Source organism: Mirounga angustirostris, unplaced genomic scaffold (assembly GCF_029215605.1).
Source record: "Mirounga angustirostris isolate CCGP_5_RB_7025 unplaced genomic scaffold, mMirAng1.0.hap1 SCAF_2, whole genome shotgun sequence".
Classification (NCBI taxonomy): Eukaryota; Metazoa; Chordata; class Mammalia; order Carnivora; family Phocidae; genus Mirounga; species Mirounga angustirostris.
In genome coordinates, this window is record NW_026991710.1 from 148513959 (window position 1) to 148541608 (window position 27650).

At 34.7% G+C, this 27650-nt stretch overlaps 1 protein-coding gene across 2 annotated transcripts in view; it reads right to left on the reverse strand.

Moving 5' to 3' along the window:
* Window positions 1-4736: 4736 nt before the first annotated feature.
* The window catches only part of FBXO8 (F-box protein 8), a 53509-nt gene continuing 30595 nt past the window's right edge, over window positions 4737-27650 (reverse strand). Inside the window, exons 4-6 of one of the 2 annotated variants that reach the window (XM_045880130.3) lie at window positions 14114-14232; window positions 12896-13092; window positions 4737-11454 (exon numbers count right to left, since the gene is read on the reverse strand). In XM_045880130.3, coding sequence (XP_045736086.1) covers window positions 11267-11454; window positions 12896-13092; window positions 14114-14232 — 504 coding nt within the window. In that variant the 3' untranslated portion in view covers window positions 4737-11266. Of the gene's footprint in view, window positions 11455-12847; window positions 13093-14113; window positions 14233-27650 lie in introns of both variants that reach the window. The other variant, XM_045880129.3, reaches the window with a different exon arrangement.

A 27650-nucleotide genomic window follows, 5' to 3' on the forward strand; every position in this document is an offset into this window, starting at 1 on the left:
ACTTTACATTTAACTGAAAAAAGGGAGCTCATTCTCTCCTTCTAATCACCAGCTTACACTCAACCCAAGCAAACCTGACCTTGAATTGTGTCCCTCTATTGTGTTGTAATGGCAACATCTTCTTCAGACTATTTGGGGTAATTTTTAACCCCTTCCTCTTTATATCCAACAGCCCATAGTTTGCCAAGACGGTTTACTTCCAAAATATCTTCCGGATCTTTCCTCCATTTGCACGCCCGGTATCGATGCTGAAGGTCAAGCTTTCCATATTTTGCTTGTGTAAGTACAGGGGCCTCTTCACTGATTTCCTTGAATGCACTACATTCTGTTGCATTTCGACTTCATGTTTTAGATGGGCTTTAGAAAGATCTTCCTGAGTCACAGATCAGAAATGACAGCATTCTTCATGAAACTTTCCAATTGCCTACACAACTAAAGTTCCAACTCTATTTCAGCTTACTTTCTCCAATCTATATTTTCTGGTCATCTCTTCCACTAACTCATTGCTCACACCTTATCCTCCAGTTCTAGCAGATTAGGGACCGTTCCCCGCCTCTCCTCGGTGTTGTTGCCACGCCTTAGATCACGCACGCTATTCCCCCGAGCCAGTAATACACCTATTGAAATAATATTCATCCTTCACAATCAGCTGGTGAGTGTTTTGTTTTTTAAAGATTATTTATTTATTTATTTGTCAGAGAGAGAGAGAGAGAGAGAGAGCACAGCAGGGGAAGCGGCAGGCAAAGGGAGAAGCAGGCTCTGCTGAGCAAGGAGCCTGATACGGGGCTCGATCCCAGGACGCTGGGATCATGACCTGAGCTGAAGGCAACTGCTTAACTGACTGAGCCACCAAGGCACCCCTCAGCTAGTTGAGTGTTAATTGTTCACTTTTTCTAAAATGCTGGTTGTCTTTTTCTTTATTAAAATCTTTTAGCACATTTTCTTATGCTGTTCATTAAGGTTAGTAATATACAAAATGTACTTTGGGAGTCAGCCTCTCTTGATCCCTATAGATGTTCATGTCAGCCTCCGAAAGTCACATAACTTCTCCAGACCTCTGCAAAATTGTGGTGTTATATATAAAGTATTATAGAACTGTATGGATTATGGTTGCCTTCCTCCCACTGAAACCTTTGATAGTAAGGGACAGTTTTCTTCCTTTTTGTCTCTTCATAGCCCCTGGTTAATTCCTTCTTCCCCCAAAAATGAGCCATCTTTAAATGCTTATTTGAATACTTAAGTTAAAACATCACTATATTGTAAAAAAAAAAAAAAAGTCCTAAATTTATACCATGTTATAGGTACTTGGGGGGTATAGTGAACTTGAATATGTGAGAAATGAGATTTCCCTTAAATAGTGAGAAAAGCACAAAATGCATGAGAATGGCTTTAGGGAGCAGGCCATGCCTGTAATGTGATCTACTATATTAAGGTTTTAAAGAAATTAATGTAATAATAATTGAAAGCCTTATAAAATAAATTCTACACTTGAAACTAATATTACACTGTGTGTTAACTGACATTTAAACTTGGGGAAAAAAAGGATTAGAAACGCTTTGAGTCAATGAAAAGGGAAACCGGTGAGGAGGGGAAAGGCAAAGCATTGTTTCACTTAACAGTATAAAATAAAAAGAAATATGGGGTGCCTGGGGGACTCAGTCGTTAAGCGTCTGCCTTCCACTCAGGTCATGATCCCAGAGTCCTGGGATCGAGCCCCAAGTCAGGCTCCCTGCTCAGTGGGGAGTCTGCTTCTCCCTCTGCCCCTCCTCCTGCTCATGCTCTTTCTCTCTTTCTCAAAAATAAATAAATCTTTAAAAAAAAATAAAAAGAAATATGAAGCCAAATCCTGGCCATACCTAGTGCAAAGGGACTTCGGCTATCAAACTCTAAATGTGCAAAAATCATCTCTATTGAGAGTGTGGTGCATTTGGTTATGCTGTTTGATACAAAATATAAAGTGTTTGATTCTGGTAACTTCCCTTGCTCTGACTCCATGATTATCCATCGACTTTCTGAAGGCTGGTAAAGAGAGAGGATGTACTGATCACACTCAGTAAGTTATTGTAACATAACCTTCAGTTCTAGATTTAAAAATCAATGCCGTGAAAAATACACTGCTTAAGGGCTATTGACAAAACCAGATTTTGAGGCCGAGAACCAGACCCAGAACCAACAAATTCATCATGGTATTAAATGCTACCCTGGGAACAGTGTTCCAAGGGCATTGGATTTCACCTAATCTAAACTGGGGCTGAGCTAAACTGAGTGAGCTTGGCCTCACTCAAGAGAGTTTCATTTTTCTGGCTTATTATTGACAATGGCCATAATCTTTTTGGGGTGGCATTTTGGAAAATACTATGCATTATTTTCTTTGTTCCAAGATTAACTAAGGGAAGGAGAAAATATGTATATTTATTTTGAGTTACGTAGTAAAAACAAGTATCTCCAAAGTAAAATAAAATGAGTAACTGAATCCCTTCATAAACATGATTACCTACATTGAATACTGCAGTCCATTTTTGGGGCGGGGGGACATGTAATGAAGCAGCTAGATTGCAACACTAAAATTGATACTTATTAAAAATAGTGTGTACAATTTTTGAGAGTTTTAGAGATACAATCAACGATTTGATGGCCTCAGGATGGAAAATGACATTTGCCTTGACAGAAACTCACTGCAAGGCAATGTGATGGTTGAGGATGAGCTGGTATATACCCAGAGCTACTCTATTTTGCTCCTTTTATTGTCCTCCCAGTAAGAGCAGTGGCCTTGATCAACTTTTCTAGACGTTTCCACTTTCCTGTGCTTTTCTCAGCCTGTCTCCAGCAGAAGCACAAGCAGATTCATTGGAAGTCTGGTCCTGGTAGAGGGTCTGTCTCCTCGGGTTGCATACATTCCCCGTTCAGAACGGTAGAGTGAACAAAACATGAACAAAGAAATTGTTTAACATGAAAGCATTCTTTGTTCATGTTTTGTTTGGATAAAAATTGGCAAATATTCGTTCTGTTAAACTTCTACAAAGGTAGTCTTCAGATGTCTTATAATATCCTCAAACCTTCACTACCATTTTGTTGGAAGAAATTCCTTTTGCCTGAACTCTTTGAGACAGGCTTTTAAAGAAGATGATCAACACTGGTATCGTTTTCTTTTGCAGTTTTACACCAAAGCCAGAAACACACATTGCTTTAACCATCCATAACTAACCATATTCAGTAATTTGGTTTTAGCTAATCACATTGATTAGTTTTAAACTCAAGTGCACAAATAAGCACAAAAGGGTGTGTTAAGTCAGATCACCTTTCAGCTTAATTTAAAAACTTGATAATAAAACTGGGTCATGCTGATGGCTAAGACGTGTTCTCAAAAGTGAAAAATGATTTCACTTTCTAAGAATGCTTCACCTTAATTCTTAAAAAAAAACAAAACAAAAAAAAGAAAGCAGAAAGTAACCTGAGGTCCTTGAATCCTCGTTTATTTTAACTTTTAAAATAAATTAGGGAGGAGAGACATTAGTAAAGATTTTGGCTTTACATAGTTTCCTTTGGAAAGCATCAACAACTTAAGTATATATATATATTTTTTTTGCCACTGAAATATTTAAAAAGTGATTAGCGACTTGCAAAGAGAGTGAAAACATTATCTTAGGTATGTGTGTCCCCGAAACTTACATATTTCTGATTCAGACCTTTAAACTGTCAATACCCAGGAGACAATGCCATTGACATGTACCTGGCACTACTTCTGCCAGTTAATTTTCTCCCCGGAGAGTGGTTTTGGGCGACAGAGTGGCGTCCGGGCTCCCTGGGTTTTTGCACTGACAAACTGCAGTAGCGGTGAAGTCAAGGAGCCTGACAAAATCTCATTAATCATTTTAAATTAAATCCAACCTTCCTGTCCAACCACGCCAAGAAGAAAGACATTTTTTTTTTTTTTTTTAACAAATGAAAATTTCCTCAGTAAAGACTTGGTATCTTTCTCTTGTTTGTCTTTAATTTGATGAGACAAAAATAATATAAAACAATCCACTTTTGGAGGCTTGAAAACAAAACATTTGTCCAGAAATGATTTAACAGATCAACCAAGTGTCTTTTAAAAATAAAACAAATTTTGAATAAAAATACACGGAAACATTCTGAGGGGAAACTATACTGGTTAATTTAGGGACACCATTTATCTTTATTTTCTGAATAGTTCGGGGAATTTACTTGGTTCTATCTAAAATATATGATCCTTAATAATATTTGAAAGAGGAAATAAGATCATTATCCCGTATCTTGGTATATTTTACTCTAGTGTCTGTTTTCCGATCAGGTTTTTGCAGTGTTTTACATAGTAATTGTAACGTGTGTGTATGTGCACACATACACATATATACATATATGCATAATTTCATATCCCTTTGGCTTTCATCATGATTTGTAACTGCTTTCCCATATTATTTATAAACATCATAGCCTCGCGGTAATACATGATAAGGATGTCTTTTGGTCTACTTGACCAGTGCCTCGCATAGGGTCTGGTACATAGTTTGTACTCAAATATCTGCTAGTTATTTGTTTGTACAGCCCCAAGTTTTGGGCATTCCGGTTATACCCCTTTTTTTTTTTTAATACCTTGAATTAAAAACAATTGCAAAACTAATGATGTAAGTACTGCCTTTTGCCTATTTTGGATTATTTCCTTAGGTTGGCTTCTCACAGTGGACATATTCAGTTATGAATGCTTAAAAAGAAACTAGGCAGTTAGCAGTATGATATTTAAGAAGTTCATTTTAAACACAGGAAAACAGACTCAAATTACAATAAACAAGTTGTTATCTTAAATGTTAAGAGTTCTGAATAAGCTTACTCTCATCAAGCACCATATTAATCATATTGTAAAAAATGTAAGTAAAAGATCAATTTAAGATCAACTTAAACTCTTGAAATTAAAAAAAAAAAGTCTTAAAGTACTGATTCATCCAAATATTTAAAATCAGAAGTCCTCTAGAGACAAATTTATATCAAGAATAATACACACATTGAATTTGCTTTTGAATATTTTTAAGAAGTTAAATCTAATATGTTCCAATTTATAAATTGTGTACAACTGAAAGCTCCAAATATATTTTTAAAAAATGGACACAGTAAAGCCATCTTCCTATGTGCTTATGTACAAACTAAACCAGATCTAAAATAATTCAGTTGGCCAAGGTCTATGTTAGGTACTGAGGGAGATATAAGAATAAAATTTCTACCTGAAAGAATTGGAACAGTTACCCTGGAGAGGAAAGAATCTAAAAGGACTTTGAAGGACAAGTAACATTTCAACAGGTAAATGTGAGGCAGAGGTTACAAGCTTTCCAAAAAAAGAAAAAAAGAAAAATTAATGGAAGGATGAAAATACAGAGTTCATTGAGATTATGGAGTATTAGTTTTAACAAATGTACTTAGGGAAAATCCTGCTGATGATAAATCTGGAGAACTCAAAGTTTTTGAGCACTTTTTTTCTTTGCCTTCTTTTCTTAAAAAGGAAACTAAACAAACCTGTATATTAGAAAACATAACTGGTAATTGTGTATAGGAAAAATGCACTAGAAGTACCCAGTTGGTATGGTTATGTTCTAGCCTTGAAATAGCACAGCCCTTCGTCCTTCATGGGGATGGGAGGTGTAGACAGGCCTGAGTTGCGATGGACCGTAAGTGCCCTTGTGGGTTTCAGTAGAGCTCAGATTACGCACTGGGTAAGAGAATATTTGGTCAGACAATATAAAAGCCATCAGCACTACTGTAACTAAAGAACTCAGCCTTAAGTGGAAAAGGTAGTCTCAAAGAAGCTTGAGTGTAGATGGGAAAAAAACTACTTGTTGAGCTGCACCAAATGCAAGCTCAGCCAGCGTCCTTCTCGAAACTCCACTGCTAGCTCTCAGGACACCATTCTTCTCTGGTCCTTCTATAGTCTTCACAAACTCTCTTTTTCTCTACCAAAACCTAAAATGCTGTGTTCCCCAAACATTTCTTTTTACTTAACAAACCTCCTAGAGCAGCTTTCTCCAGTGCTTCACCTAACAAAACACCTTTTAAATACTAATAAGACCCCCAAAGTTACATATCCAGCGCTGATTTTTTCTAGCCTTATTCTCTAGCTGCAACCAATGTTCTATTGATACTTTCAAATTAAAAATATCCGAAAATTGGGATCTTATTTGTTCCATATCACTCCACTGGTTGCTTCTCTTAGTAGCTACCTTTGATAGTAGGACAACCAGATCTTTACATCAAACAAACACCTTACTTCAAAATCATTAAATCCCATCCATTTTCAGTTTTTGTTTTTCATTCGTTCCTCCTCTCTAAGTCCTCTGCCACTTACCTAGTTCAGGCCTTATAATAGAAAGGCAGTCTTTGAAAGCTTTGCTAAATAAGCTATATTTGAGGTGGATCTTAGATGATGAGCAGGGGAACTTTAGATTGAGAAAGGAGAGCAGGATATCACAGGAAGACCAGCTTGTACAAGTCAAAGACAGATCAGATCACATTTGAGGAACGCTGGAGATGAGGCTTTAAAGGAAGATAAGCTGAGGCCAGATTGTATAACCTTTTTTGTTTGTTTTTAAAAATTTATTTATTTCAGAGAGAGAGAGTGTGTGTGCACGGGTGGGGAGGGGCAGAGGGAGAGGGGAAGCAGACTCCCTGCTGAGCATGCAGCCTGACTCGGGGCTTAATTCCAGGACTCTGAGATCATGACCTGAGCCGAAATCAAGAGTCAGATGATCAACCAAGCCACCCAGGTGCCCCCAGATTGTACAGCCTTAAATGCCATGCTAAGGAGGCTTAATTTTGTAGAAAGGGAGCTATTGAGGACTTTAAACAGATGTGTCAAAAGGAGCTTGTGTTTTAGAAAGATAAATTTGTTTTATCAGAAAGAAGGTCCACTAGTTCCGAACTTCAGGCATTTGGAAACATGTGGGGACATTATTTATACAATAACTGAGGGATGCTACTGGCATCTAGCAAGCAAAATCCAGGCATGCTGATGTCCTCTACTGTAGGGAGCGGTCTCGCACAATGAACATCCTTCCCCAAAAGCCAGTGGGACCTCCACTGGAAAACACTGAATTTCTAATTGAGTTAAGCATTCAGTAAATGTTTATGATGATGGGGTTTTAAAAAATAAACATTTAAATTTATACACACCTAGTTTTTAAAATGCCAGGAATAAATCCCTATTCAGTAAGCTTAGAAAGAGGTAAAAAGAATACTGCCCAATTAAAGAGGGTTCTACTTCAGATGATGGCCCAGTAGCTCTTTCATACCAATCCTTGAACAGATAAAACCACAAATACTGGACAAAGTACAGAAATGGAAAGCAACCCAATAAAGGCTGACCCAATAATATTTTTCAGGCTGACACTGAAGAGAATACTTGGAAGAAAAAGCTAGAGTTGGATGAATTTCCCATTTTATAGTTTTTGCCTGAGGGCAGCCCCCAGTCTGCATCACTGGAGCCTTTAGTTTTACTGACTTGAAGAACCATGGAGCAGAGTTTGGGGGCAATAGTAGCTGCAAGAAAATGAAGAAAGAAATAATGGCAAGAAAAGAAGAGTGAGCACCCTAATTTCTGTGTATGAACTGTGCCCCAAACTCTGGCTTCTCTCTGAGGTATGTACACACAGAAAAGATTCCAGGTTAAAGAAGTGAACTGACATTTGAGCTACTTCAGGGCAGTAAGAGATTGCAACTGAGTTCTGCCAGTTAACTTCCAGCTTTAAAAAGAAAAAAAAAAGTCTTTGGAGAAACTATCATAATACAGGGTTTCTACATATTTTACTTGCTGTGTCTAGGATGAAGTCTAAATTACTAACATATGAAGAAACAGGAAAATATAATCTATTCTCAAAAGAAGAGACAATCAAAGAAGATGAAATGAGCAGATAAAGACTTAAAGCAGCTATTTAACTATGTTCAAGGTTGTAAGGAAAAATGTGCTTACAGTAAATGAAGATAGGAAATCTCAGCAGCACAGAAATATAAATTATAAAAGTGAAGGAATTTCTAGTATAGTAATTAAAAAATTTCATTGAATGAGCTTAAAAGAAGAACAATTACAGAAGAGTAATGTCCTAGAACAGAGATCAAGAGAAATAATCCAACTGAAGAAAAGAGGAAAAAAAGATTAAAAAAAAAAAGATCTGTAAGATGATATCAAAAGTTTTAGCACATGTGTAAAAGAGACTGAAAAATATTTGACAAAAGAAAACTGTCAGAGGAAAATGGAATTTTATACACACAGGGAGAAAACAATTTGAATATACCAACTTCTTACTGGAAACAATGGAGGCCAGAAAACAGTGGAGGAGTATCTTTAAAGTGTGAAAGGGGGGAAGAAACTGTCAATGCAGAATTATATATGCAGCAAAAGTACTCTTCAAAAAGGAAAACAAAATAAAGACATTTTCATGTAAAAGGAAACTAGGATAATTAATTGCTAGCAGACCTAAGTGTCATAGATGTTAATATTTTTCAGGCTGACATGAATGATACTACAAGGAAACTTGGATTTTCAGAAAGGAATAAAAGCATTAGAAGTGATAATGTGGGTCAATATAAACGAGGGTTTTTTCCCCCTTGTTTAAAGTCTATACAACTACTCAAAGCAAATTATTACCGTGTGGAGTTTGTAATGTGTGCTATCTGTAACTCATATGACAACTATAAAATAACAAACGGAGGAAGTGGGTAAACACTCCTGTATGGCTACAAGGCTTCTATATTTTATGTGAACTGGTACAAATATTAACTGTAAATAGGTTGTATCAAGTCATATACCTTGATATGGGCTTGGTTTATTCAAGTGTATGTATTTATTAAGATTCATTGATTAGTATACTTCACATTTATGTATTTCACTGAATGCAAATTTTACCTATACAGAAAAAAAAATTTTAAAAAGTGGATCTCTAGCTAACAATACACAAGTTGAATTCTATAGGAAGAAAGAGTATTCTGAGGTCCGAAACCTGTATTACCTGTCTTAAAACAATAAGATAGGTTGACTGATGGACAGAGGGATGGATAAATATGAGCTAAAGTGAATGCAGTAATATTTTAATTGTAGAATCTACATAGTGGTTATATACGTATTCTCTGTAAAATATTTTAATTTTTATATGTTTGAAAATTTTCATAAGAAAATGTTAAAAAAAGAATTCTGCCAATCTACATTTATAATCAGGTCAGGGTGGAAAAAATAAAACAGGAAAAAGGGGAAAAACTGAAATGGAGCGCTGTGAATTGTGTAAGACTGTTGAATCACAGACCTGTACCTCTGAAACAAATAATACATTATATATTTAAAAAAAAAAGAAGAAGATAGCAGGAGGGGAAGAATGAAAGGGAAGGAAATCGGAGGGGGAGATGAACCATGAGAGACTATGGTCTCTGAAAAACAAACTGAGGGTTCTAGAGGGCAGGGGGGTGGGGGATGGGTTAGCCTGGTGATGGGTATTAAAGAGGGCACGTACTGCATGGAGCACTGGGTCTTATATGCAAACAATGAATCATGGAACACTACATCAAAACTAATGATGTAATGTATGGTAATTAACATAACATAATAATAAAAAATAAAATAAAATAAAAAAAAGAAGGAAAGAAAAGAGTAAAGTTAAAACAGGGGTAGAAAGAACCCAATGGTAAGGGAGAAATAGGGATAGAAAAAAAAAGAAAAAGTAAAGGAGATAGAGAGGGCAAGATGCCTGCCATTCATGGGAAAATAGAAACGATAAAATGTTATCATTACTGTTGGTCTTCTGAAACTTTCCAATAAATTAAAGTTAAAAATTACAAAGAAGCATTTTGTCATGGAATTCAAAATTATGCACATGTGAAAATTTAGGTGTTTTCCTCAAGATCTGAGAACTTGTTTACTTCCAGTCTAAAAGTCCCTTTGACTTCTGAAATTGTCTGATTATCTTATGTCTTGTCATTGAAAATTCTATAGGATATCACTTGCAGTTATAATATTACCAACCACTATTTACTTAGGACCAGATCTGGAAAGAAACTGGGACTGTGCACTTCCAGTAAAAAGTTTCTAATCCTCCAAGTTCCACCCCCTAAACTAGCAGCTCTACTCATCACATAGTGTCTCATTTAAAAGCTGATGCTTTTCGCTTAGCAGGATTCCCAAGAAACTTCTGACTTACCATATAAATGTACTGTTCTTTATCATTTCAGTGCTAAGTGTTTCATAATTAAATAATTGTTAATTAAGCTATGCTTTCTACATTTGCTCTCCAAGAAGCAGTATTTTTCCTTTTGTTACCAATCATGTAACATCTATGAAGGCAGGGCCCATGTCTAGGTATCGCTATTACCTAGCACCGTGTCTAGTACACTGAAGGTCCTTGGTAAATATTTTTGAATGAAAGAAGAAAGAAAATTTGTTCATTCACAATACTCCTTTCTCAACTGATTCTAAACAGAAATTTTCAAGTTAAGAGAATGGTAAATTTTGACTAATTACAAGAGATACAAGTTTTAATAACATTCTGTTCCTAGGTATGGGAATCCTAGATTTTAACATATTTTGCTATCTCAAATACTTTAAAGGACTTATTGAGAAATGACTAACCCAGAACTTTTAAAAATGGAAAGTCAAGTGATGAATTTATATTATAAAAATAAGTGCCTGTTTTGCTTATTACTAGTAATAAATTAATATTCTTTTCAAAGTTCAAAGGAAAGAGAAACTGGTATTGGTTTTTATCCAAGTCAGATCCAACTTCTATGAAGACAGTCATAAGCTCAGATCAGAATCAAATAAATTTCAGAACTCAGTTTGAGAGAAAAAGGAAAGGCTTTAGTTAAAATCTTTACAATAAAATAATTATGATTATAAATCTCTTTAGTTAAATATGTACACATTAAATGGTATTTTAAAAAAGAATGAAAATGAGTAGTTTTTCAAGCAAATCTAATGCACACATATACCACCTTTAGAGTATAATGTCAGTTTAACATTCTTAAACAGCTGTGTCAGACAATGGCTCTGCTTTGTGCAAAACATGATAAGCAAAATTAAGAAAAGTTCTGCAAAATTATTTAGTTCCCCAAGGAAATCACTAAAAAAGAAAATAGTAAAAGAAAAAAATGGTATACACTCGAGCTTGATTGTATACAGAGGCTAGAATGACCAGCACTAATGTAACCCCCATATCTGCTAAGTAAGTCCTTGGGTAACTTTAGTTTGAAGTTAATAGTTGAAGTCCTAGCAATTGTGCTTTTATGCAGCCACATGGCCAATAAGGTAGATGTTGTCATAAAGGTGCCCTACAAAATCTTCACTAATGTTTTGAGCAGCACGACGGGTATTTCGAATAAATTCTCTTTTTGACATTTTATTCTTCACATGAGGGCTAGTGAGGTCAATGGAAAGTAGAATCAAAGAGTAGCACAGGACATAGACAGCATCTGGAATTAAAAAGAAACACCTCAAATTAGTAGGTGGTTTGAAAAATGCGGTCCCAAAGGCATTATCTAATGCAAAAATTTTCATAATTTAAAGAAATTGAGATTCGATCATAACTAAACAGAGAATGGCCAACTCATCCCAGTTTGCCTGGGCCTCTTCCAGTTTTAGCACTGAAAATCCCGTGTCGTGCGAAACTCTTCAGTCCTGGACAAATAGGGATGGTTGATCATCCTAACTGACCACCAGTTCGTGAGTATTTCCTTCAACTCATAAAGCATTTTAGAGTAATTTAGGAATTTATAGTGAAAGCTCATTCTAAATATAAAAATTTCAGAATTGGCTTTATTTTCATCTTTGCTTTCAAATGTGATACTCCCACTCAACTATCCATAAAATACACCTGTACCATTAGTATATTTATCTTCCCATTCAAAAAAAAAAACAAAACCCCAAAACCCACATATATATTTACATAGAATGTTTTTTATAAAAATCTAATTGGAAAATATTTAATGACAAAGACATATGTTAACAGTCCTTGAAAATAAAATGTAAACAACTTATAAGATTATTACATTAATATTCTCGTTTGACATATGTATTTTTAAGGTCCATGGAATTTACGTATTAATTTCAGAAGTAAATTTTTAGGGAAAAGATTGCTAAACCTGAGCAGCATGCAACAACAACAACAAAATGTCTTTATTTTTGCCCAAAGCAATATCTGATGTTTACTATCAAAATAGTAACAAACCTCAAGATACTTATTATTATATGCTACAACTACTTGCTACTACTATGGGGTTTTTATTTCAGAATCCTGCAGGCTTAATAAAGCAAAGTCAAATATTATGTTTTATAAAAGCATTTTCAACAAATTTCATATGATGGGTAAATGTTTTGTAACCACCACTAAATCAATACAATACAATTTTTGAGATGAAGAGGTAAGTAAAGTTCTGTCAAATGAAAAAATACGTAGAATACTCAGGTTATATTGCATGTACATAGCTATATACTCATACACACAAATTATAAAAATTAGTTGTATTAAAAATAAATTTTTTAGTAGAAAAATTCTAGGTGTTACCTATGTAATATGTGGACTATGAAAAGCTTTAAAAATAATTTCTCAAGTTTTTAGTTAAATTAGTAATATCCAATTCTCAATCAAGAATACTTTTAATAAATTTATAGCTAAGTCTAACTTTCTTCCTAAAACGGTGTTTACTACATATAAATGACAGCTATGATAAACTATTCTAAGCTCACATAAATGTTGTATTCTATAGAATTAGTCATTGCTGTAAGTAGTAAGAGAAGTATTTGTAATTACTGAAAGCACGTTTCCCCGTGGTGAGAAAAAAATGTCTCATATACTACTATTTTTACCTGGAGGTGGGAACGGGGCTGGAAGGAATTCACTATATATATTCTTACCAGGACTAAGGCCAAGTTCTCGCATTAAATCGGGGTTACAAGCACAGAATCTATGTGAGAACTTTGTTATGAGAGTTTCAAGATACTCCCCACGCTCTTCAGGGGCATGGATATGACGAAAAAATTCTCTCAGTGCATTGGGCAAAAACTGATTTCTAAAATTATGCAACGTTACAAGGTCATCCAAGACATCCCTCCTAGTGGAAAAAGAAAAAGACACAGCTTTAGTTAACATTTCTCTACTAAAAAAATGATAAGGACTCAAATTATGTTTTGGATGAAAATACTTTATTGATTCTCAGATCAGCTAATCCTACAAAGTATACATAATCCTTAAAATTAAAAAATCCAACTCTGATTATTTAAGACATTAAATAATTCTTAAATTTTTTGTGCATAGGTTATAACAAAGCAAGGTGAAACTAGTAATTCTAATTATAAAATGAAGAAAAAATAAATTTTGCAATATTAAAAGTGTCAGCTTCTTTTCAAGTGTTTTTTTGGCTAAATTCAAATAGCAACAGAATTCTTTATGTTTTTAACTCTGAAAATAAGAGTTTTCACTTTCCACAGCAATCCACACCACCAGAGGTAACAACTATTTATGTAGACTTTAAAAAGTGTCAACATATAGTATATGTTTTTCCTAGTATTTGCTTTTCTTATTTCATATGGTATACTGTAAACAGCTTTCTATGTCTTTACTCACAGATCTAAATCATTCTTTTTAATGACTCAACAGTATTCCATCTTATGGAGGTAACAATTCTACTTATGTACATTTGGATTATTTACAATTATATAAATATTTGTGTAAGTATATGTGTATGTGTATACATATTTTTTATCAATGGCACTCTAATCAATAGTCATCCTTTGTAATACTATGCTTCAATTCTTGCTGAACTCAACCATGATTATATGATCATATCTTTAATTTCTATCAATTGTTTATGGTAGGGATAGGCAAATTATAGCTAGTGTGCCAAATATGGCCCACTCCCTATTTTTGTAAATAAAATTTTATTAGAACACAGCCATACTCATTTGTTTACATACTGTTTGTCTGCTTTCAGGCTACAATGGTAGTTATAAATAGCTGTGAGAAAAATTTCTCAACTAGGTGACTGCTATGTGGTATAGTTTTAAAAGTAAAGCTTAACTCATTAAAAGCATTACTTAACTCATTTCTGATGAAAACTTAAATTTTTTTTTTACCTTTCATCAAGATAGATTCTCAGTTTTTTCCAATTTAGTGTTCTTGTACAGAAGATAAACTTTGCTATTTCCTTTGGTGAATCATCTAGGATACCCTTGGACATAAAGTAGTTCACTCCCTAAGGCAGAAAGACAAGTCTACATAAATAAAGTCAGTCTTTATTTATAAATTTTAACAATTAGGCAATAGCGGAACAATAGCCATAAATTCTGTCCAGCATTAATAGACTTTTTATAGCTTTAACATGCAAAATACAAGCTAGAACTTGAGCTGAAACTATTACTTGTGGTTGATAGTTTACATGCAATGAAAAGTAGGAAATTCAAAGTTAAGACTCTTAAGGAAATCCTAATTCAATTTTCTGGCTCATGTCAGTTAAAACTAACTATATAGAAATACGGCTTATATGGTGCTGGTGGTTGGCAGGGGGAGGGGAAACTACTATGTAGACTTTAAAATAAGCCTTGTACCAAACACTTCCATTGCCTAATAGAAAACTTGATCTCTTAGACATATTCTAATACACTATTCAAGGAAAAAGCTTTTTGAGGAAAAAGAGATTCTCCAAATCAAAGATCAACAAGTTTATTCTGTAAAGAAAAATAATTAAATTATTTAACTTAAGGTAAAGTAGGCACAGTTCCAGGTGGGTTTATGGTCTGTACATACTTTGGCTTTAAGCATCACTACATTCAATAAGAATTTAGCTTCAATATATAGTGAGGCAAAATATAATAAGACAAAACAATTTCAGTGTTTTTTCATAGGATTTATCTTTGAATTTCCTTCTCCCTGCATGCAAAGTTTTCCAGAGAAGCATTATCCACAGTTTGTACCTATTTTAGATTTAAATCAACAACAACAAAACATCAACAAAAAAATTGAACACTGAAACCAACGTTTTCTCATGTATATGGAGGTCACATTCAAATAAATACCTTATGTGGATTTGAATGTGCAGTTATTGAAATAAAAGGCAGGTGTGTTTATTTCAACTTGTAGTTATCCAGATACATGCGTTCCCATGAATACTTATGTCTGGATAATAGCACACTGTGTGCAGTTAATTAGTAGAGAAAATGATGTATTATATACACGCAACATACTGTTTTCACACATAAATTCCTTCAGCATTTCTTCCCTTTTACAAACACATATAGTACTCAGAAATATTGCACTCATTAAGAATTCAAAAAGTTGGAAGAATTTTTATGAAAGACTCTTCAAGATAAAAAAGTCTCATAAAATTTTTGTATTAAAAAATTTAAAAAAGCAATTTGGTACCATGAGGTAATGCCTTTGAAAGGTTATAATTATCTGTAAATTATAATTCAAAGATAAGATTTTTTTAACATAAAACTAATTTTATGAGCCATGAGGATAATGTCCTAATGACAATGTTATCAGTTTCTCATGTGAATCTTAATAGTACAAAAGCAGTGCTAAAGCACTGGATTAAAAAATGTGTCTGAGAAGAGCAGAACGTGATAATATGAAATGTTCTTGTCAACTCAATTGTAAGCTGTATTTCAGACTGCATCCTGGATAAAAGGTTAGGAAATGTAACATGTTCAAGACAGAAAGCCAAAGAATTTGTTTGGAATGAGGCTCTCAGCAACTGAGGGGGCAGGAACTAAAGAAACAGTAATCCTTGTTCCATCCTTTCCTCCATTAGTTTGAATAATCGAGAGTTGACTGTATGTTTTAATTCATCTACTTAGTAAAAATTGTCAGGTTTGATTTTTTCCAAAATTCCTCCATTTAAAAGAATAACAATATTTCAGAAGCATTTGCAGCACTTAATTTTAAATCTAAGCTATTCAAACCCCAAGGAATGTCAACTAAATATTATTTAATAGGTTCTTTATCTATACCTACTTGTAAATCAATATTTAAGAGATGTAAAACTAAATCTAATCAATTTTTAAAATTATACAAAATAGTAAAAAAAACACTAAATGATCCATTAAATAGTACATAATTCTCTAATTATATGACATATGCATTTTAATATCATTTGATGCTCCTTAGTTACAAATTAGCATTGGTACTTGCCTCATGTAAGCATTCCTAAAATAGGTTGTTGATAATTTCCTTTTTTAAGGAATACATGTTTTAAGAATTTAATCTCTCTCCTACTTTGAAGACTCCATAATCAATCATATACAGAAGAGTAAGCAAGAACACAAACAGCTTTAAACCCAGTCCTGAAAACGAGGGACACAGCTTGAAATTAGCCAACTCTGTTGGTTTTATGAGGAAAGGAGGCATTAGCTTTCATGTCTGGGATTTCTCTGGAGAGGAAGATTACTTCAGAAGGGCTGTCAAAGTGATGGGTCGAGGGGTGTGAAATAGGAAAAGGCATGAAATCAGATTATAATTTTCTTCAATAAGCAAGCTGGCAATCGTCCAAATTCCTATCTTGTTAGGTAAGCAATGAACTACCAAAGAAAACATAGTATGAGATTGGTTGAATAACTCTACATTTGTTTAATAAGTGGTGTAAGTTTTCATTTTTAATATAGTTTTAGAAGAATGGTACAGAGAGATGCCCAGGCCACATAGCATGTTACTAATCAGGACTAGAGCTCTCAGCAGAGTGAGAGTAAGCATGTAGTGTCTCACAGACAAAGGAAATCATGAACATTAATATTAGTCTATGCTAACATAGTTTCCAGAAAAAGGGAAGGCAGTAGCTCGCTATTGTCCACATAATTCACTACAAAAGTGTCAGATTCTGGATGGCAGATTTTGTGGGGCATATTGACAAACTAGAATTTATCTGCATAAAGGAAATCAGGACTTGATTAGATTGTTGAAGGGTCAATCCCTGTTAGATAAGGAAGACTTGAAGGATGTACTGATATTAGGCCTAAAGAAGATACTTAGGAAAGAAGATTAAGACTTTAAGACATCTGAAAAGCTTTATCATAAGGAAAAAGAACAGACATTGTGTGTGGTTTTAGTGAAGATCTTAAGCTGATGAAAACTACAGAACTTCTTCCCAGAATAATGCACATACACATTTTTTAAATATACATTAAGTGCCTGAAGCCCATCTAAGGCCTGCAGGTTAGGAATCCCTATTCGAGATGATGTAGGAGTATGGCTACTGAGTGTCCGTAATAGGGAGGGAGGTTAGTGCCATGTAAGGGAGGCTACACTTGCAATTACAGCTGAGTTGTTCAAGGCCAATGGTTTGTCATTTGCCTGATTCAAATTTTTTTTTTTTTACATTTCCAAAATAAACCTAATCCTCAAATTATTACTACTTAAGTTTTTTTGATTGCTTAATCCATATACATGTTAACTCCATTATGCAAACTCTACACGGTTCAACTTGCAGAATTATCTGAATTGTTACCGCCATAGTGTAGTTCCTTTTCTTTCACATGGGAATAATTCTAAGACATTTTTGTCATATGACTTGAAGATAAATCATGATGGTGTCAGTCCTATAATGAATTGGCTCCATAGCATAAAGGGAAGTTTTTGTCATCTGGAAGAAGACTATTGACCAAAATGGATTTTACTAAAAAAAAAATAGTTTTAAAGGAAAGTTATATTGGGATAAATGAAATTCGTATCATGAAAATTGATTTGGTATATATATTAAGATTCATATTTCTCTCATAAGAGTAAATAATATTCATATTACAAATCCTAAATTCCTTACTAATGTGATTTTTTTTAAGAGAGAGAGAGAGAGAGGGAGAGCATGTGCCTGAGCATGGGTGGGGTAGAGAGAGAATCAAGCAAGCTCCACGCTCAGTGCATACTAGGGGCTTGACCTCACAATCCTGAGATCATGACCTGAGCTGTGATCAAGAGTCAGATGCTTAACCAACTGAGCCACCCACATGCCCCAGAAAGAGATATTCTTATAAATAATCATAAATATTAATTTGGAAAAAAATCTAAAATTTTAAAATCCACTCTATAACTAGACAAATGGGTTAGTCTTTCTAGCTGCTAACAGGATACGTGCCCCAGTAATGTGATTTTTAAAAGAAGTATCCATTTAACTTCAGATTTAAATATAAAGGTGAAAACCCAAAGACTAGTTTGTAAAGTAGATATATGTATATCTGTGCATATGTGTGTATATATGTATCGATAGGTATGTAGGTACGTATCTGCTTTATTTTTTTTTTTTTAAGATTTTATTTATTTATTTGACAGAGAGAGACACAGCAAGAGAGGGAACACAAGCAGGGGGAATGGGAGAGGGAGAAGCAGGCTCCCTGTCGAGCAGGGAGCCCAATGCGGGACTCGATACCAGGACCCTGGGATCATGACCTGACCTGAAGGCAGATGCTTAATGACTGAGCCACCCACGTGCCCCGGTATCTGCTTTAAAAGCATTTCTGAAACATTGAGTCAAAACAAATATATTAAAATTATCTACATCTTCATTTAAAATGTATTAAGTGCAAGGGATATATGCAAGGTATTTAGTGACAGACACTGAGAAGTATAAAACATTTTTGCTCTAAGAAAATCTAAAGTTTATCTGGGGAGATGAGACAGGGACACAAATAAGTAGAATACGCATATATGACAATCAATGACACAAGGCAGTTAAATAGGGCCTAAATGAAGAGGTATGAAAAATAAGCATTTCAGTAGTTCAGTGGAAGGAAAAATCACTGTGAGACAGGACATTTAGATAAGTTTTTCTGGAATATCTACTTTGAAAGAATCGTAGTGGTTTAAATAGCTCAGAATGAGGGGAACCCTGGAGATGAATATTTTAGTCAATGTTGTATTATATAAGCAAAAGCATTATAAGATAAAAAATCAGGCAATTTTCAGGAAAATAGGGGAACTATCTTGGGTTTGAGAGCCAAGTCTGGAACTAGACTGTAACAGGAATAGCAGTGAATGTAACGGTAAGGAGTTTATCTTCTCCCTTATATGTAATTGGAAGCCTCTGAAGGCTTTTTAACATAATGAAGCAATGGCTTGCAATATAAATTTGACAGTAATATAAAGAGAAATAATAAAAGGGAAATTAGACAGTAGGCTACTACAGTTGTCCAGGCTTAAAGCAACAGAAATGCAAAGGAAATAATCTATCCTAAAAACATATGAAAAACCTCACATATGCTACGTATGTATATGAAAATATGAAGCGAGAACACATTTTACCATGCTGGCTATCATGCCAAGGAATAACGAAAAGTGAAAGATTAAGTTAACTGATGTTTCTGGCTTAGACGAAAAGGGAAATGACTGACAGGGGGGAAAACTCACAGGTTATAGAGGGTGCTGATTTAAAGAAAACAGTAATGAGTTTGGACTTCAAAATGTTGAACTTCAGGTGATGATAGATAAAACTAGAAAGGCAAAATAGGCAGCTGACAATGTAATAAGATATAAAAAAACAAGTGCGGGTTGAAGGTACAGACTAAGGATCCTGAATAAGAAGAATCGGCAAAGGAGTAAGCAGAGATGGAAGAATGGAGGGACAGAATAATGTCCCAGAGGCTAAAAGTCTTTGAACTGTAAAGAAAAGGGTATACAATGCAATTATCTAGTATAGTTGAAAGAGCACAATTTTCACAAGGACCAAATCATGGCTGTGTGATTTTGTGAACATAATTTACTCAAACTTCCCAAACCTTAGTTTCTTAATCAGTAAAAATCTTATTTAAGTGGCTACTGTGAAGTTATGAAAGTGTCTAGCATGGAACATGGCTAGTTTCCTTTTTCCTTTAGGTAGCTCAAGGAGATGAAAATGGGAAAGAAGGTAATGGATTTGGTGACTGGGAGAAAAGAAAGTAGTGCCTTTCAAGGGGTCTCTTTCCACAGAGTGATGGGGACTCAAGTCTAGGAAGAAAGCTAAGGAATGAGCTCAAGGTAAGGAAATTGATAGCCCAGTCGCTTGAAAAATTTATTAGTACAAAGGAGGGAAAAATATTAAAGAACATTAGAGGTCAAAAAGAGAAACAACTGTTTTTTGAAGACAATTCTGACCTATGCACATCAGAAGACGCAAGAAAGAAAATCAACAGGGAGAGGAAAAGATTGACAAAGGAACAATAAGAGATAATGAGAGCAGCAAGGTAGACAGAGGGGAGCAGGGGAAAGACTGAAAATACAAGTGGAATTAGAACTCGTCACACTCTGGCCAGGGTACAGACACTCTCCACTGCAGGCAAGGAGAAACCCTGCAGAGGACTGCCCTGAGGGATAGAGCAGCCAAAACACAGTGGCAGAGTGCACACAGCATACACCAGAGACACTTCCTGAAGCACCAAGCCCTGGAGAGTATATGACCTCTTCTTTATAAAGCCATTACTCTCAGGAGCAGGAAACATAACTGGCCTTCCCAACACAAAGACAGAGACCTAGACAAAATGCTAAGATGGAGAAATTCATCCCAAAAGAAAGAACAAGAAAAGGTCACAGCCAGGGGTCTAATCAAATCAGGTAAGTAGTGTGCCTGATCCAGACTTTAAAGCAACAATCATAAGGATACTATCTGGGCTTGAGAAATGCATAGAAGACACCAAGGGAGTCTCTTATTGCAGGGATAAAAGAGCTTAAAACCAATCAGGCCAAAATGAAAAATGCAATAACTGAGATTTGAAGCCAACTGGATGCAATGACCACAAGGATGGAAGAAGCAGAGGAACGAATTAAGTGATATAGAAGATAGAATTATGGAAACTAATGAAGCTGATCAAAAGAGGGAAGGAAAAATCTTGGATCATGAACGTAGACTTAAGGAGTTGGTAATGCTTTCTGAGACTGGAGGACAGGACAGTAGTGCTGGTTCAGAGATAGGTATATTAAGAAACTGATAAAGGCTGGGCACCTGGGTGGCTCAGTCGTTAAGCGGCTGCCTTCGGCTCAGGTCATGATCCCAGGGTCCTGGGATCGAGTCCCACATCAGGCTCCCTGCTCAGCGGGAAGCCTGCTTCTCCCTCTCCCACTTCCCCTGCTTGTGTTCCTGCTCTCGCTGTCTCTGTCAAATAAATAAATAAAATCTTAAAAAAAAAAAAAAAAGAAACTGATAAAGGCAGAAAAGAGGGCACATATTGATTTTCTTCTTAGGGTGCATAAACCATCTAGGAAGAGTTGGAAAAGAGCTGAATTGGATCCCACAGTGAAGTGGTAAAGATTTCTATCAACAGTGGGAATCTACTAGGAATAAATTCCTATTCCCCGTTCTTAAATTCCACATATGCTACATTGGGAATCCACTGGGAATAAACAAAAGGAGTGCCAAGCAGCAGGGAGAACCCAGGTGATTTTTTTTTTTTTAAGATTTTATTTTTATTTATTTGAGAGAGAGAGCATGAGAGGGAGGAGGGTCAGAGGGAGAAGCAGACTCCCTGCCGAGCAGGGAGCCCGATGCGGGACTTGATCCTGGGACTCCAGGATCATGACCTGAGCCGAAGGCAGTTGCTTAACCAACTGAGCCACCCAGGTGCCCCAACCCAGGTGATGTTAATGTAAATTCATCCCATCTCATTTTAAGTTTTCTTTAATAGAACAGATGTTTGCAGTAATTAAAAAAAATTAAGAAATTTTGTAAGGTAGACTCCATAGAGTATGTTACTAAAAACTTATGCAAACAATAGCCCCAAGACTTACACAATCAAATTAGAGTGGTGAACTGTTTTGATGTAATTTGTTTAGGAGGGAAACAAATAATTCAAGAAATCATGAAAGGATAGCTTACACCAATATTAAGAAGTAATTTATTTTTTTATTTGTATTTTTTTTTAAGATTTTATTTATTTATTTGACAGAGACAGAGATAGTGAGAGCAGGAACACAAGCAGGGGGAGTGGGAGAGGGAGAAGCAGGCTTCCCGCCGAGCAGGGAGCCCGATGTGGGACTCAATCCCAGGACCCAGGGATCATGACCTGAGCTGAAGGCAGATGCTTATATGACTGAGCCACCCAGGCACCCAAGAAGGAATTTAGAATGGAGAAAAAAATCTTTTGGATAAATAAGATGTGGTGTATATATATACAATGGAATATTACTCAGCCATAAAAAAAAAAATGGAATCTTACCATCTGCAATGACATGGATGGACCTAGAGGGTATTATGCTAAGCAAGGTAAGTCATTCGGAGAAAGACAATTATCATATGATTTCACTCAAATGTGGAATTAAAGAAACAAAACAGAGGATCATAGGGGAAGGTTGGGAAAAATAAAATAAGAAGAAATCAGAGAGAGAGACAAACTATAAGAGACTCCTAACTATAAGAAACAAACTGAGGGCTGCTGGAGGGGAGTGGGGGGTTGGGTGATGGACATTAAGGAGGGCACGTGATGTAATGAGAACTGGGTGTTATATACAACTTAGGAATCATTAAATTACCTCTGAAACTAATGCCACACTATATGTTAATTAATTGATTTAAACTTAAAAAATAAAAAGAAGAAATGTATTAGGTGTTAGTCATCTATTTTTTTATTATTGTAAGAATGACCCTTTTCACACAATTCATGTTTTAAGATACATCCATTTTGTTTCATTTCTTCTATTACATCAATACCCACATTTTCTCTCCCCTTATTTCTTTGATTCAAGTCATTATTATCCACAGTGTGGTTCAAAAGCAAAATCTGCCATACATATGTTCAGGACCAGAAATTATACAGGTAGCAAAGTGAATTCTAGAAAACTAGGTATGCAAAACCAAATGAAAAAGAAGCAACTGTTGTTGCAAACCTAAAACTGACTTAAAAAAAATATACATTCTTAATTAAAAAAAAAAACCCACTAACCACTGTTACTGAAAGTACTGGCTATTGGCACAGACAGTTGGCAGAAACATTATGTAGCAGTTTGTATCTATAACAGAAATCACTACGAAAACAAAATTGGTGGTACCCTTGTTTTCTATACAGAATAATAAAGATATTTAGAAAAAAACTTGGTTTAACTAATTTTGTTCAAATTTGCCTTTGTATACAATGTGAAATCCAGAACCATGGTTATACTATTTTTCAGGAAATGAATCTATCCTTAGAGCATTATATAATAGAAAGCAAACTGGACACTACATTTTTAAAGGACATTTGAAGACTTTTAAAATAATAATCCTTAAATTTTAACAATAAATATTTATAAAACAGAGTTCAATCTAGATTTCTACCTTTTCTTTCAGTGAGAAGTAATACAATAATATTCAAATAAGTATTTTAGCCACAGTGAAATGAACAACTGAAATGTCATCTTTTCACATTAAAAAATGTAAAAATTAAGAGACACAAAAAATGTTATGGATATTTGTTTTCTGGATAGTAAAAAATAATTAGACCATCACAGAGAAGGCAGCCTTCTATAGGTCAAATGGAGCGTTCTCATTGTCTTGTTTGAAAATAGCACCGATGGTGATACTATTTCTTCTTTTTTTATAGGGCTTTCAGAATCACTTAAGCAAAATGTAAAATCTATTAATTTTTGTTCAGTCGGCAGTTGTCACTCTCCCTATTTAATCAGGGAATATGTATTCTACAGTTAAGAGAAAAAAACACATAGAAGTTGAACAGGTGAAATCCATTTGGGGATATATATACTGTGCAAGTAATAAATTAACACCTTCTTTTTAGTTGCAGCAAAGTAAATGCAGAAGATTATTTAATGAGCAAGTTGTAAGACTAAGTATGGAAGTTTTTGTTCTGTCCTTTCATTTCATTTCATTCTACCCACTAACTTTTGCAGGGTTTTCTTCTGTAAATTTCTATACCACTCTTCTCTGTTGTAACACTGACCTTCAGCATAGACTTTAGAAATGTCACACATTGCTTTTTTTTCATGCTAATTTAAGCTGTTTATACATAGTATAATTGTTATTCCTAATCTAGTCACTAGAGTCCAAGACTAAAGTAAAAACTATGCCAAGGCTTTTAAAGTTGTCCTATATAAAGAGATTATAAGATTGACCAGAAACATTCTCCTCTTATGAGGTGCCTATAAGTAGGCTATTTATTCAATGGAAGCCTCTGTGTGACTTAGTTATAATTAAGAGGAAAGGACATAATGAGAATTGGGACAGAAATGTGAAGATGATTTTGATGTCAGTTTGAAATCTGACCTGCAGATTCCAGTCTTGCCTGTTCCCTAGGAAGAACAGAGAGCACACACTGTCCATGCTTATGTGGGGGAAGTGACAGTTGTGAAGAGACGTGCTGATATACTGCCGCCAATTCCTTCTTTTTTTTATTAATAGATTTTATTTACTAGAGCAGTTTTCAGTTTTTCAGAAAGAGTGAACAAAAGTATAGACAGCTCCCATTTTGGCTCTACCCCCCCCAATTTGTCCATCCCATTCAGTTTCCCCTATTATAAACATCTTGCATTGGTGCATTGGTCAGCCAATTCCTTCTTACACCGTTACTGAAAGTAGTCAGAATTAAACATTCTGGAGGATAATGAAGAATCATACTATTCAGTTTTGAGTATGAAATACGGAATGAAGTCAGCTCATTTACAGACCTTGTTTGAAGTGGCAAGGATTTCAGCTTTCTAAAACAATTTTCCATACATCAGGGTGTATGATGTAGATGAACTGCTAAGAATAGTCACACATACACCCTAAATTATTTTAGCCAGAAGATGTCAATGGGAAATCTCGCATACAGGAGGGATAGTTCAAAGAAAATCTAAAGAAAAATGGAAAATCTTTCTAATGGAGTCCAGGGGAAATGGAGGAGAAATGTAAGACAGATCATTGTGCTTCTTTTTCATAGGAGAGAAAGCAATGACATCAGACAAAATCATATAAATGTCATTATCTAGGTTTTAAATAACAAATAAAAGTTAGTTCCTATTAGTTAATTTTAATAGACTCAAACAGAAGAAGAGTCACACTTTGACTTCTAATAGTCCCCAAAAGTGTCACTCTGCTGACTGGGATAGATCAAGAAGATGATAAGATGAAGAACATGAAGGTAATTCTTAATGATAAATTACTACTACTAATATTATTGACAAGTTGCTGGTAGCTAAAGTAAGCTTCTTGGAAAGGCCCCTTCTTCTCTAAACTGTCTGTAAATTAGAAAAAGAAAGCATTCTAGTCAAAATCTGGAAATAAAACTCTATTAGGTTAAGGTACAATTAAAAATAATTCAAACTAATGAGAAAGTGACACATTTGAATATAATATTGGCTAATACAGAATTCCTGCTTGTAAAAATCACATGCAAATAGATTTAAATGAACAACTTTGCTTTGATAAATAAAAATTAGTTTTCTCATATAACCTAGATTCTAAAATGTACATTTGTAAATATAGTTTAACAGCTCTGAAACAATTTTGAAATAAACAACATTAAGAAAAACTCCAAATCTTAATGGTAGACAAACAGAGAAGCAAGCTGGGATTTAAATAGTAGTTTCACTGCTAGCACATGTGTATACTCATTCATGTAATTAAAGTATCTGTTCATCCTACCACCATATTCAGCCACGACGCAGGTTTGAATTTGAACGTAGTTTTGGAAACCTAATTACTGTTTAAAATGTCCTCAAAAAGATTATATTAAGCATCACCACTGACACAAAAAGTTATATGCAAAAGATTGTTCATCACATGCTAGAAACTGAAATTAAAGGCAAAGGGTATCATCATTTAAAGCTAGCAGATGTTGGTGTGACTGATGCATACATTATGAAGGAACATTACTCAGGTGTCAAATATTTATCTATAGGAATCCAAAAGTTCCAAGAGAGGATGAAGCCCAACACCTACAGCAGTGCTTGGCTCTTGATAGTCTAAGTTGTACCTCTAGTATAAATATAAAGCTACATTTTGGGGAGTACTTAGAGGCACTAACAATATGTTAGTGTGAATATTAATTCATAATATTTAGTGTTAGTGTGTTAGTGTGAATGTTAGTTCATATTCACACTAACATATTGTGTATCACAAATATTATTGTCCCCATTTTTATAGATGGGGAAACTGAAGCCCAGAAGTTAAATAATTTACAAGGTCTAAGTCATATAATTAGTAAGTGGAGAGATACTTAATAAATACTTGTTGAATGCATGTTTAAATCTATACAAAGCCTCCAGGTGGCTTTCAAGAGAAGCTATTGACTTTTAAGGATTATATAATTAAACTAAGGGGTAAAAAATGAACAGAACAGAACCACAACAAAAACCTATGAGTTGGATCAAAACTCTAGTATACTTTGAAATGCCTCAAATTATAAATTCTCAAAACTTGGAGTCACCAGTACAAATAACAAAAAGCAACAGGTCACTCTGATGCTATCTTTACCTGCTAATGGCCAAAAGTGGTTCACAAAGATCTTAATATTTTTATTATAAGAAGGCATCTTCAAAATCTTTATGACATGAGAGAAAATGTTATATAATATTAGGGATAAATGTATACTACAGTTAGTTGGTAAAAAATTTGTATTTAATGTAGTGTTTCCTACATACTTCCATATTTCAAAAGCTGCAATTAATCTGATGGATGCTTGACAACTGATGACATCCAAGAACTGAGGAAATATTTTTCAGATTTCTGATAAAGAATTCATCGTTTACAGTGACATTCAATGTGACATTGGTATTTGCAATTGCTACATTCAGACAAGATGTGTAGGAGAGAAAACTACCTTGGACATTAAAATTGAGAACTTAGGTCTAGAAAGCGCTGTCAAGTTTCACTGAAACTGTGGTCACATCAGATAACAAAGAACATGGATGTATTAAGATGGTCAGGATATGGTAAGGAAATAAAAGGCAAGCAGATTTTTCTTTGAAATGTACTTAGAATATTAACACAATATTGTAAGCTCACCAGGTATCTTTATCTAAATTGGCAACAAAAGTAAAATTCAAGCAAAGAAAAAATCTTGGTCATTTCAGCCCTGCACATTTTTAAAATTTGTAGTATGGGTGCCTGTGGTGCTCAAATATCCTAACTTTATTCTTTCTTATAGTTGAAAGTCCTAGATTGATACATTGTCCACTAATTTCTGTTTATATTTACCCTAGATAATTCATACTAAATGAGGTAACAGTATCTCCCATGATGTACGAGGGAAAACAAAAGCAAAATGCATCAGATGGCTTGACTGATGAATAAGCTATACAATATTCTCGGTCTGAATCTCTTTTTCAATTAGATTAAGACAAAAGAGGGCCTGGGAATTTGTTTCCCTTTGAAGCTTCTAAAAGGTTTGCCCTGAGTCCACAGACTTCTGTGGAGTCATTGTATTGGAATGACTCGGTGACAAGGGAAGGGGAGGGTAGTCAAGATCTATTATGGTCAGGGCGGTATGCAAAATGAAGTTGATCTGAAAGACACAGGATAAAGTTACCTACTTAAACATAAAATTAACACATGATGGATCAAATTAAAAAGAGATAAGATATATCCACACACACCCATACACCTACCATGTTGCCCTCAAAAAAGTGAATGGCCTCCAGTTTGGTATGACCTGACTGTTGTAACCAGACTGAAAATATTAAATTATGTAGCCAGAGGATAATATTCAGTGTCTGAGAGGCATAGTTTTTCACTTTGACTCTAATACTAAT